Source organism: Myotis nattereri, assembly GCF_964212035.1.
Source record: "Myotis nattereri genome assembly, chromosome: 2".
Taxonomy (NCBI): domain Eukaryota; kingdom Metazoa; phylum Chordata; class Mammalia; order Chiroptera; family Vespertilionidae; genus Myotis; species Myotis nattereri.
Window position 1 is genome coordinate 415,531 of NC_138076.1, and position 12,192 is coordinate 427,722.

General features: G+C 56.5%; 2 protein-coding genes across 4 annotated transcripts in view; one reads left to right on the plus strand and one right to left on the minus strand.

Annotated features, from left to right (window-relative positions):
* The window catches only part of MCPH1 (microcephalin 1), a gene marked incomplete at its 5' end in the record, with an annotated part of 100,561 nt that overhangs the window by 16,441 nt on the left and 71,928 nt on the right, over positions 1-12,192 (minus strand). The gene's annotated exons all lie outside the window — the stretch shown is intronic.
* The window catches only part of ANGPT2 (angiopoietin 2), a 45,011-nt gene continuing 38,725 nt past the window's right edge, over positions 5,907-12,192 (plus strand). For 2 of the 3 annotated variants that reach the window (XM_081084503.1, XM_081084504.1), the window contains exon 1: positions 5,907-6,481. In XM_081084503.1, the coding sequence (XP_080940629.1) occupies positions 6,200-6,481 (282 nt within the window). In that variant the 5' untranslated portion in view covers positions 5,907-6,199. The remainder of the gene's footprint in view (positions 6,482-12,192) is intronic. The other variant, XR_013995587.1, reaches the window with a different exon arrangement.

Below are 12,192 nucleotides of genomic sequence, written 5' to 3' on the forward strand. Positions count from 1 at the left end.
GGCCAGATAAACAAGGTTGAAGTTTACGTGGCTGCAGAAGAGCAAAAGCTTCCATTTTCATAGAAATGTGGGTTTATTTCGATAGAGACATGCTGACTACAAAGGGCTGAAATAAATGAGTCATCATTAACAAAAATGGAACATTTTAATAAAAATTAATTTTTCTTGAACTGAATTATTCAGGCCGGGCTGAGGGACCCCCCTCCCGAGTGCACAAATTTTTGTGCACCGGGCCTCTAGCCTATATATAAAAGGCTAAGTGACTGGCCAACCGGCCAGTAGCTATGACACACACTGAATAACTGTATAAATTAATAAGCGTCACACAAATAAACCTATTTTTCTTCTCCGAAAGCAAAATATTTCCTGTTGGGCACACCAAACAAGTCAGTACAAGACTAATGACGTGGCAATTGGCTGCTAAAATATCTGCTGCTGGTATTAGTGGTGAGAAATGGTGCACCTGCACTAAGGCGCATTAGGGAAATGAATGCAACACGGTTATAGTAATCAGTCATTAGTGACCATTGTAGTTCATTATTAATAACTAGAGGCCCGATGCACAAAATTCGTGCAAGAGTAGGCCTTCCTTCCCCCGGCTGCCGGCACCAGCTTCCCTCTGACACCCGGGACCTGGGCTTCCCTCGCAGCCCGGGCTTCGTCCAGAAGGACGTCTGGTCTAATTAGCATATTACGCTTTTACTATAGATAATGTACAACAGGATATTATAAAAATTAAGTTACGAAGTCTCTCTTAGCATGTTTCTTACATACCGTCATATTGACTGGGCCACACAAATATTCCTGGTGGGCTGCATGTGGCCCATGGGCTGCGAGTTTGACATGCTTGTGCTACAGGTAACATTGCTAGTAGATTTTTGTTTTAGTTTTCATTGAAGTCAAGCAAAACTTCCTGACGATAAGTTAAAGAAGTCCACTGCAATGTGGACTGCAATGTGCAATGTGCATCAGGATTTTGGGGACAGCAAACTTGTTTTTCTGTAACATCCTACTCGTGTCAGGGCTTTCGCAGACAGAGGTCAAAACGAGGTACTTAACACAGTTACCGATGTCCTCCCCTGACAGTCTCAGCAAAATGAACTTCCTTTCATCTTCCTTTTGTATCAACCTTTCTTTGCATTGAGACTCTTTCCTCGAAATAAAATATTTGGGGACGAACAATTCATTATTTTAGAAAAATAATTAAAAATTTTTTTTAATTCATTTCAGAAAGGAAGGAAGAGGGAGAGAGAGAAACATCCATGATGAGAGAGAATCATGGATCGGCTGCCTTCTGCATGCCCCGCACTGGGGATTGAGCCCACAACCAGGGCATGTGCCATGTCCAGGAATCCAACCGTGACCTCCTGGTTCATGGATCGACGTTCAACCCCTGAGCCACGCCGGCCATGTGAAAACGGTTCATTATTAATGGCGTGAGTGCCAAGGCATCGCATGTGATGGGGCTTAGGAAGACAAGAGGTGCACGCATTGACTGGGTCATCAGGAAAGACATAGGTCACGGGACGGCCACGCGTGGATTTGTGAAGGAATAAGAGACGGAGTATTTTTATACACTTGATGCAAACATCACATCTTTTTATGCACAACTATTCTAACATCATTCTCCAAAAACTATAATTCCTCAAAAACACTTTTAATACATGTAACACCATAATCAAGCCTAATTTCCCAAAGGAAGATTTTTTTAATATCGAGTCAGACCGATGGGAATCTCCAAAGGGGGCTTTTATTTTTTTACTTCTTGGACGTAAGTGATTTTATTTATGTTAACCTATAACCAAGAGTGATAATATATCATCATGTAAATAGCATGCATGACATTTTTCTCTCTCTTATTTTGAAAGGCTTCTCAATAATTAAGATAAAAATTTTATAAAGTTATATTAAACAAAGAGTAATCTAGATGGCATTAAGCCCTTTCAAAAGAAATTCACTCTGAGAGAAATTAGGTTTTTTAGTAGAATGAGTATGACAACAGATTAGACACATTTTTTTCACAAGCAACAGCACTTGAATTCTCTACACTTCTGTTGAAATAAATTTAAAAACATTTAACATAAAATTATAACTCATAAACCCACCTCAAAATCTCTAATATTGTTAGTCAAAGGAAAGCCTTTATTGACTTTACATTGGCCATGTGTAAAGCAGTTACCACTGACATCAATCCATGAAAAGAAAATGTTTGGCATTTTTTTCTATGGGGAGAAAACAGGACGCAGAATTACGGGCAAAAGCATTATCAGGCGAACGCACTCATCTGTTGTTTTAGAATTTCACCCACTGGCTTTTTAAAGTTATGATTTGTACCTTAACCTTTCAGGCATTTTTTTGATGAGATGATAAAGCATTCCACAAAAATATTAGAGAATAAAAATATTTAAAAATCAAAGAGCATTTGAGATAACCTTTTTTTTTTTTTTTTAATAACAGGAGAATTATATAAACCAAAATATTCCTAAAAATTCAGGGAATTCATCCTGAAATCTTAAACAAACAAACAAACAAAAAAAGCAGTTACTTGGCTGTTTCCCAAGTCCTCACGGTCACACAGCTAGACAACGTAGCCACGGCTCTTCAGAGGGTGCTATGCTGGTTTTGGCAGAACAAAGAAAAAGTCCAGGAATCTTTAAGTTTCTTTTTTAAAAAAATGGGTCCTCACTGTCTTTTAGACATAACTTCCCAGGGAACTCTCGGACAAGTAGAATGAGTGCATTTGGCTCCTTTGTGACTGAGCAACCTCAGTAAGAAGGGCAGCCACCTGAGCCACCACCTGAGAACCACATTCCCTCAGATTATTACGCCGACTCGTCCATCAGGACCTGCCGCTCACCAACAGCCGGTGCCTCCCTGTCCAGCAGCAGTGGCACAGCTGCAGGGGAGATGAGGCCCACGCTGCCCGGTCTGCCCCCACGCCGCCCGCCTACCCGCTAGCCTACCCACTCACCTGCCCGCTCACCTACCCGCTCACCTGCCCGTTCACCTGCCCACTCACCTGCCCGCTCACCTATCCGCTCACCTGCCCATTCACCCACCTGCTCACATACCTGCTCACCTGCCCGCTCACCTACCTGCTCACCTACCCGCTCACCTACCCGCTCACCTGCCCGCTCTCCTACCCACTCACCTGCCCGCTCACCTATCCGCTCACCTGCCACCTGCTCATATACCTGCTCACCTGCCCGCTCACCTACCCGCTCACCTACCCGCTCGCCCTGCCCACTCACCTACCCACTCACCCGCTCACCTACCCGCTCGCCCTGCCCACTCACCTGCCCGCTCACCTACCCGCTCACCTACCCGCTCGCCCTGCCCACTCACCTGCCCGCTCACCTACCCGCTCACCCTGCCCACTCACCTACCCGCTCACCTACCTGCTCACCTACCCGCTCGCCCTGCCCACTCACCTGCCTGCTTGCTGTGCCTGCTCACCTTGCCAACTCACCTACCCACTCACCTGCCCGCTCGCCCTGCCTGCTCACCCTACTTGTGCGAATGGAAACACCTGGAAGCGCCGGGAAATGGCTGCTCCCCAGGAAGGAGGGGGCCTGAGAACACGCCTGGCAAAGGGCTCTCCTGCCCTCGGCAGGCAGGTCCTGGTCCCTCCTCCCACAAGCTGGGTGCCAGGAGCCGAAGCCCCACTAAGGGGGCATTTAGGTTGTTCTCCAAGTCATGCCAGATGCCAGACAGGCTCACCTGCAACCAGACAGGGACCTGCGCTCCTCGAGGCCTCACATTTCATTCCAGAAACCGCCTACACTCTAACGGCGCAGCAGGCCCTCTGCCACCTCCATCGGGGGACTGAAGAGGCAGAGAAAGGAGAAAACCTGTCCAAGCGGGAAAGCTGGGCACCAGCTTAGCTGATGCCCCTGGGAGGCCGCACCTGGACGCTCCCGGGCTAGAGCGAGGCCAGTGTCATGCCCGCTGCCCTGGGCGCAGCCAGGCCTCTGCCACTCGGATGCCACAGGCCCAGGGGCTGAGGGAGGCACACCGTGGGCCCTAGTGGCCCGGCAGCGCTAGCTAGCTCAGGGACCCACGGCCACAAGTAGGGAAACTGAGGCTTTAAGCACTGGCTTCTGATCTCACTGAATCTGGGTTCTAGTAAGTCTTCCAAACCTGCAGGCTTCACCTGTCCTGCCCCGTGACCGGTGGCCCGTGGGGACCGGGCGCCCCTGTCCTGCTCCACGGCCAGCCTTCCTGAGTCGGCTGAAGGCACCGCCCCTCGGAAAGACCGGCGTGCTCTCTGCTCAGACACGGGCAGCACGCGCTGTCGGGGGCGAGGGCGGTAACAGTGGGCGCCCGGTGGCGGACAGCCTGGGTGCCCACGAAAAGCACCTGGGACGTCTGCTGACGAGGAAGACCAGACACGGTGCTGCCGTGACCTCAGCGGAGACAGGCGGTGCCTCAGGGAGAGCCTGGCGCGACCTGGGCGGGACCTGCTGCCAGGGACCCTGGGGCCAGCGAGGGGGTGAGCTGCCAGGTGCAATGGCGTCTCGTGAGAACACACCCCAGAACGGATTCTCTCTGCAAACGCACATCCACCCAAGAATCGAGTCACAGTTCCGGGCTCCCCTGCGACTGAGAAGTCCGAACCTGTACAGAATCTCTGTGAGTTTATTTGAGCCAAACTGATGACAAGGCTGGGAAGCAGGATCTCAGCGGACTGGGCAAGTGCTCAGGGGCACGGCGCGTTCCATCTTCCTTCAAACATCGCCACCCGAGGGGCGGCGTAGAGGGTGGCGTGCTATCCCTGTTGGCCGGGGAGGGACACACCTCGTGTGCACGGGGGGCACAGGGCGGTAACTAACGATCAGCATCCATAGCGCGTGGACGTGGTGAGGGGACAAGGTGGGCCCTGAGGGGTCTGGCAGAGGCCCCTCTGACCCAGCACAGGTATGCCGCCCAGGTGCGAAGGGCAGCAGGTGCTCACGCAGGTGAAGGGGACTTGGACTGAGAACTGTGCGCGAGGGACCGTCCCCTGGGTTCCTCTCGGCCCCTGGGTCTGGGAGCCACACCGGGGAGCCGAGCTTGCATGCAGCTGCCTGGCCCTGGCTTTCCGGGAGGGTGTGGTCCCTGGGGCGCTGCAGTGCCTACCAGTGAGGGGCGCCCGCCGGGTATGGAGATGCAACAGCCACCTCCCTGGTGCCCTCTGCTGGGGGTGAGCGGAGCCCAGTCTCCCAAGGGCCGGGCTCAGGGACTCAGGGAGAGGCTGGGGACGCCCGGAACCCAGCCAGGCGAGTCCGCCTCACAGGTGAGGACCTGAGCCATTCATCACACGGGGGCGATGGACCGGACCCTGGAAACGTCACACACGACGGGCGGGCGCAGGTCTGCTGCTCTGCTGCCCTGCACGCCTTTGGAGGCACCCTCTCCGGTGGCTGACATCAGGGCGGGTGTTTGTGGAAGAGACTGGGCGTCAGGGCTCAGACAGGACCTTCCCACAGGACTGAGCGAAGGGCAGTCTCCCGCCGAACGGAAAGGAAAATTCCGTCCTGAGCTGAGGGTCCGAACCCAGGCAGCACCCAGCTGCCCGACCGGCCAGGCGGGTTTCTCCTCGGCTCCCCCTCCTGCTGTCACACCAGCCAGCCCTGTCGCAGCTGCAGCGCTTGGCTCCCGAAGGGACACAGGAACTTCACGTGCGTTCCAGCTGTTACCTCCACTACCTGGCCAGCTGCACGGGGCGGGGCGGGCAGACCAGAGCCAGGCTCTCCAGGAAGCGCTCAATTAGGGAGGTGCCCATGCCCCGGGGTCCTGCAGCCTCGCGTTCCCAGCGGGCTCCGCAGCGGGGCCGGAGGCAGGCAGCCAGCGGCGGGGTTTTTCCTGTTGCCGGGCTGCTGACCCCCCACAGGAAGATAACGGACCAGCCGGGGGCGGAGCAGCTCACACACATGCCTGGCTGCGCCGATCACTCATCATATAAGGAGCGGAGCCAGCGCCTGGATCTGGACACGCAGCTCTGGGCAGAGAAAGACAGCGACTCTGATCCCGGGAACTCAGCCCAGCGAGCAGGGTCCCGGCCGGCTCAGGGACAGCTCCCGCAGGACGGGGCCGCCGGCTGCCAGGGGCGCAGCACAGGGCCACGGATGGACCCTGAGCCCAGCGGCTGAGCCCGGCGTCCGTCCGCCCCACGCGCCCGGCGGGCTGCTGAGCGGCGGGACCAGCGCAGACGGCAGGCATGTGGCAGCTCCTGTTCCTCACGCTGAGCTGGGACCTGGTCCCGGCCGCTGCCCACAGCCTCCACAGGAGCATGGACGGCCTGGGGCGGCGGCAGTACCAGGTGCAGCACGGCGCCTGCAGCTACACCTTCCTTCTGCCCGAGACCGACTGCCGCCCGCCCGCCGGCTCCTATGTGTCCAACGCGGTGCAGAGGGACGCGCCGCTCGACTACGACGACTCGGTGCAGAGGCTGCAGGTGCTGGAGGGCATCATGGAGAACAACACGCAGTGGCTGATGAAGGTAGGGCCGCGGCGCGGGGGCGGGGGCGGGAGAGGGGGTCGCCGCAGTTTCCCGGGTCCTGGGGGCGTGGGTCCTGGCGAGGGAGGGTATGTGAAAGAGCCTGACTCCACAGCGAGCTCTGCGCTCTGCGGGAGGGTCTCCGCGGAGGAGGGGCTCGGGCTGCTGCCTGCGGTTAAGCTCCAGCCCCGGAGCCCGTCCACGCTGGCAGGCGGGGCCAGGAAAGCCGTGACAATCCTGCTAATTGCTGATACATAACGGATGAGGAAAGTGCTTTACCAATTTCCTGAATCTATTTACTAAAACGGACGGGGGCTCTTGGTAAATGAGAGGAAATTCACTAACGCAGACCTCACGTTTTTCCGAGCCCTGGCTCCCCCGGGGCTGTCGCCTGTGAAGGGCAGACGGGCTGGACCCAGGCAGCCCCCTCGCCAGCGCCGCAGGCTGTGAGGGTGGCCCACGGGGGAGGCGCGGGCCGGAGCCCTGCACTTACTCCGGGACAGGGGGCCGTGTTCCCACGCAAACCCGGGCGCTGTTTACACAGAACCCCGGGGGCTGCGTGCGCGGGTGACTGTCAGCCGGCGCCGCTCCGTCCTCCGCGGGAGGCTGCGGGCAGAGGACACAGGAGCGCACACGCTGGCTCCATTCACAACTTCGCCCCAGAGACGCCCATCCCCGCCAGGCCTGCCTGTCACAGGAACGCTCGCTCAGGCTGCCGGATCCTAATCTCAGCCTGGATCTGGCCCTCATCTGCGTTTCTCATTAACTGGGCCTCCAGAGAGGAAGGGGCCAGGAGCCCAGGGTCGGAATGAATGGGGCGCGCGTCTCGGCTTCGCAGGGAGCAGCCGCTTCCCCTCAAAGAGCAGAAGCAGGAGCGCTGAGCAGCCTGCCCTGCCCGCGCCCCCCCCCCCCCGCACCCGCACCCGCACCCCTGCGGTAACTTCCCTGAGAAGGTCCCTGTCTGCCCTTTTTAAATCATCTAAAACGCACAGACATGGACACGACGACATTAAACATAGAAAGCGCCCACGACAGACACCCTGCCTCCCAGCCCCCTGCTCATGACCCTTCTCTCTGGGACCTGCTCCCAGTCAGCACAGCAGCTCCCTGCCCCTCAGGGGCAGCGCCCACAGCCGGGGTGGGGGGCAGAATACCCTCCGTCCTGCGGCCCGTCCATCTCAGCTGAACAGTCAGGACAGGAAAGAGTGTGTGTGCACGCGCCCCACGCAGCGCCCCCCACCCCCACCCCCGAGGCCCCGGGCAGGGCCGCTCTTCTTCCTTAGACACCCCCACCCCGCAGACCCTGAGGCCCCGGGCAGGGCCGGTTTTCTTCCTTAGACACCCCCGCCCCCCCCGCCCCCCCGCCCCGGGGTCGTTGGGACTCTGTTTAAAGAAGGAAAAGGACAAGGAATTCCACGTTGTGTTGTGTTGACAGCGGCATTTCTAAGCTCCTCCGAGCCGAGCTGAGCAGCCCAGGGATGATGTTCCCTCCTGGCTCTTGGCACCTGCCCGGCCGTGGGCCCTGCCCCGAGCGGCAGCCTGCACGCCCCCTCGGCCTGTGTCATGTGTCAGTGTGTGTGGGGGGGGCTCCTGGTTTGGGAATAAAAGCATAAGAGCCAATACGACCCCCTGGGAAGCGAGCCGGTAACCTCTCTGCGTGCTCTCCTCTGTGCTTTGTCACCTGTGACAATAAACATCGCTCTTTTCAGAAGAGAACAGAGATAACGGGTGACAGACAAGCCGCAGGATCAAAGGGTCGGCACCGCGCTCAGCGCCTCCTCACAACCATCACACAGAACCCCCGTGTTATTCGTCGTTTCCCACACTTCCTTCCTCTTGGGGCCGTTTATATATATTTTTTGTTTCCATATTTCCTTTCTCTCCCTGACCAATGCTGAAAATGAGAGGGAGGGAGGGAGGGGGGCCCTTGACGCTTTCAAGAAAACCTGTCAAGGAGGAGAGTGAGACAAGTCCCAGGTGACGGGCAGATGAGCAGCCCTGCCTCTTGGGGTGGGCAGCGTCGCCCCAGGAGCTCACACCTCGTCAGAGCTGCTGCCGCGCCCCTCGAGCCGGCGGGCGGGGTCGGACTCGGGTCGGACTCGGGTGGGAGCAGCGGGGGCTGGCGAGGCAGAATGGGCCCCGTGGGGGCGGACAGCCGCTCCGGAGGCCACACTGCCCGCGACTGCCCACACCTCTGCCCAGATGTGAAACACTTTGTAAAAACAGACAAATGACTTCGCAGAATGGCCCGTGTCTTGCTGGGAGACCAAATGTTTTCCCCAGTGAGCGGAAACAGGAACGGAAATAAACAACCACTTCACACTGATGAACACCTTACACTCGTAAACAACTGCGAGCCCATTGTGCCCGACAGAGCGTTTGAAAACACAGCTCCTGCGAGGACCCGACGGTAAACACTTCCTGTGCTACCTCGCTGCTCTCAGGGCAGAGAGCCGCTGGAAGCAGACCTGCCCTAGGTCCTCTCTCTGCCACGCGCCTGAGGGCGCGGCTAAGATGTGAGACTGCGCCCCTCCACGTGGGGCCACATGCAGCTTTGCTCCTAGAAACAAACTGCTGCCCGTTCCACAGGGGAGGGGGCCCTGAGGCTGGGAGGCCCACAGGCACTCGGCCACCAGCCCCTCCCCAGCCCTGCCAGGGACTGTCATGTGTCAGTGTGTGTGTCAGTGTGTGTCTGTGTGTGCATGAGTGTGTGTGTGTGTGTGAATGTGTGAGTGTATGTATGACCGTGTGTCAATGTGTGAGTGTGTCAATGTGTGAGTGTGTCAGTGTGTGTGTGTATGTGTGGGTGTATGTCTGTATGACTGTGTGTGAGTTTATGTCAGTGTGAGTGTGTGTGTCAGTGTGAGTGTGAGTGTGTGAGTGTGTGTCAGTGTGAATGTGTGAGTGTATGTCAGTGTGTGTGTGTGTCAGTGTGTGTCTGTGTGTGCATGAGTGTGTGTGTGTCTGTGTGAATGTGTGAGTGTATGTATGACCGTGTGTCAATGTGTGAGTGTGTCACTGTGTGTGTGTATGTGTGGGTGTATGTCTGTATGACTGTGTGTGAGTGTATGTCAGTGTGAGTGTGTCAGTGTGAGTGTGTGAGTGTGTGTCAGTGTGAATGTGTGAGTGTATGCCAGTGTGTGTGTGTGTCAGTGTGTGTCTGTGTGTGCATGAGTATGTGTCTGTGTGAATGTGTGAGTGTATGTATGACCGTGTGTCAATGTGTGAGTGTGTCAATGTGTGAGTGTGTCAGTGTGTGTGTGTATGTGTGGGTGTATGTCTGTATGACTGTGTGTGAGTTTATGTCAGTGTGAGTGTGTGTGTCAGTGTGAGTGTGAGTGTGTGAGTGTGTGTCAGTGTGAATGTGTGAGTGTATGTCAGTGTGTGTGTGTCAGTGTGTGTCTGTGTGTGCATGAGTGTGTGTGTGTCTGTGTGAATGTGTGAGTGTATGTATGACCGTGTGTCAATGTGTGAGTGTGTCACTGTGTGTGTGTATGTGTGGGTGTATGTCTGTATGACTGTGTGTGAGTGTATGTCAGTGTGAGTGTGTCAGTGTGAGTGTGTGAGTGTGTGTCAGTGTGAATGTGTGAGTGTATGCCAGTGTGTGTGTGTGTCAGTGTGTGTCTGTGTGTGCATGAGTATGTGTCTGTGTGAATGTGTGAGTGTATGTATGACTGTGTGTCAATGTGTGAGTGTGTCAATGTGTGAGTGTGTCAGTGTGTGTGTGTATGTGTGGGTGTATGTCTGTATGACTGTGTGTGAGTTTATGTCAGTGTGAGTGTGTGTGTCAGTGTGAGTGTGAGTGTGTGTGTGTCAGTGTGAATGTGTGAGTGTATGTCAGTGTGTGTGTGTCAGTGTGTGTCTGTGTGTGCATGAGTGTGTGTGTGTCTGTGTGAATGTGTGAGTGTATGTATGACCGTGTGTCAATGTGTGAGTGTGTCACTGTGTGTGTGTGTGTGGGTGTATGTATGACTGTGTGTGAGTGTATGTCAGTGTGAGTGTGTCAGTGTGAGTGTGTGAGTGTGTGTCAGTGTGAATGTGTGAGTGTATGCCAGTGTGTGTGTGTGTCAGTGTGTGTCTGTGTGTGCATGAGTATGTGTCTGTGTGAATGTGTGAGTGTATGTATGACTGTGTGTCAATGTGTGAGTGTGTCAGTGTGTGTGTGTATGTGTGGATGTATGTCTGTATGACTGTGTGTGAGTGTATGTCAGTGTGTGTGTCAGTGTGAGTGTGTGAGTGTATGTCAGTGTGAGTCAGTGTGTGTGTGTGTCAGTGTGAGTGTGTGTGGCTGCACCCCGTCCCCGCTTGGCTCACTGATGAGAGGAGGAGCCCGTCCTGCCGTGGCCGCGCCCGCTGCGCCTGCTGGGAGGCGGCCTGGGCCTGCTCAGTGGGAAGCAAGCGCCATGCTTCCAGAGGAGCGGAGGGCCCTCTTTAAGGCGACAGAAGGGCCCGTGACTGACCACACGGCGGGTGCTGTGGCGGGGAGGACACAACGAAAGGCGTCACTAGGAGGGCCAGTGTGGCCAAGGCACGTGCACGACAGAGCCGAGTGTGAACGGGGGGTGCTGACTCTACGAAAGCCGTGTGGGGAACACGTGCTTTCCACGGCCACGCAGCCGCTGCTCGTCACGCGGGCTGTGTGCCGCGCCGACCAGCTCTGGGGACCACACCACGGATGGGGTGACCATTGGCCTGCAGAGCCGAGAGCTGAGACGGCAGGCCCGTGACTGCCTTCTGGAAACCCCATGCCCACGGGGCCTCCTCCTGACACGTGGGAGGGGCCAACCCACAGGCCGGAGCCGGAGTCTCAGAGGCAGGGCTCCCTGAACGTGGAGGATGGTGTCAGAGCCACAGGCCTCATTTCAGGCCACAGAGCAGTCACAGTTCAGCTCATTGGAGTGGAAATCCTTTCTGACCCACCTGCCAGCACCGCTCATTTAGAAATCAAACCAAGAGACTACGGAAGCCACTGGCAGGCACTGAAGCTAAGCAGTCAGACACTGAGACGGCAGAAAAGGCAAACCCTCCTCCCTGCTCTTCCGTCGCCTTCCTGCTTTCTCTGCATCACACGTGACCAAGGAGCATGCTCGCCGCCAAGACGCGCCCCAGTCGCTGCTGTGACCCACGGACACACCAGAATCCCCTCTCTGGCTCATGGAGGACGTGAAGGAGGCTGCAGGGGAGACGTTCATTAGGGGGAAGAGCAGAGGCACAGGAGGCAGGGTTAGAGGGCTGTGTGTGCGAGAGACAGACGGACACGGCTCCTCGGGAGGGAACCCATCGAGATGAGTTCAGCAGAGAGCACAGCAGACAGTCACAGGCGAGGTCTGCAACGCCGCCCTCACCCGCCGCGAACAGCTCGACACAGGCAGGCCCCGGCCGGGCACGCAGGGACACGGGCCAGGGCGTCAGCGCCACGCAGTCAGCGCAGCGCAGGCTCAGCGGAGGGAAACGTAAACGCGGGGAGCACGCGCCCGCTCGCTCGCTGTCCGGGAGGCTGTGCGAGGAGTGTGAGTGAATGCGGCTGGAGGCTGATTCCTGAGCGCGCTAACGTCACTGGGCGGAAAGGTCGGGCCACCAGGTTCACTGCTTCGTCAACAGGTCAGCAAGCATTTGCGGGAGGCCCACGCGTGTCCAGCCCTGAGGGGCTGTGTACACTGATGTCACACACACCCGCATCTACCCGGTCACTTGCATATTTTATCTTAAAGTAA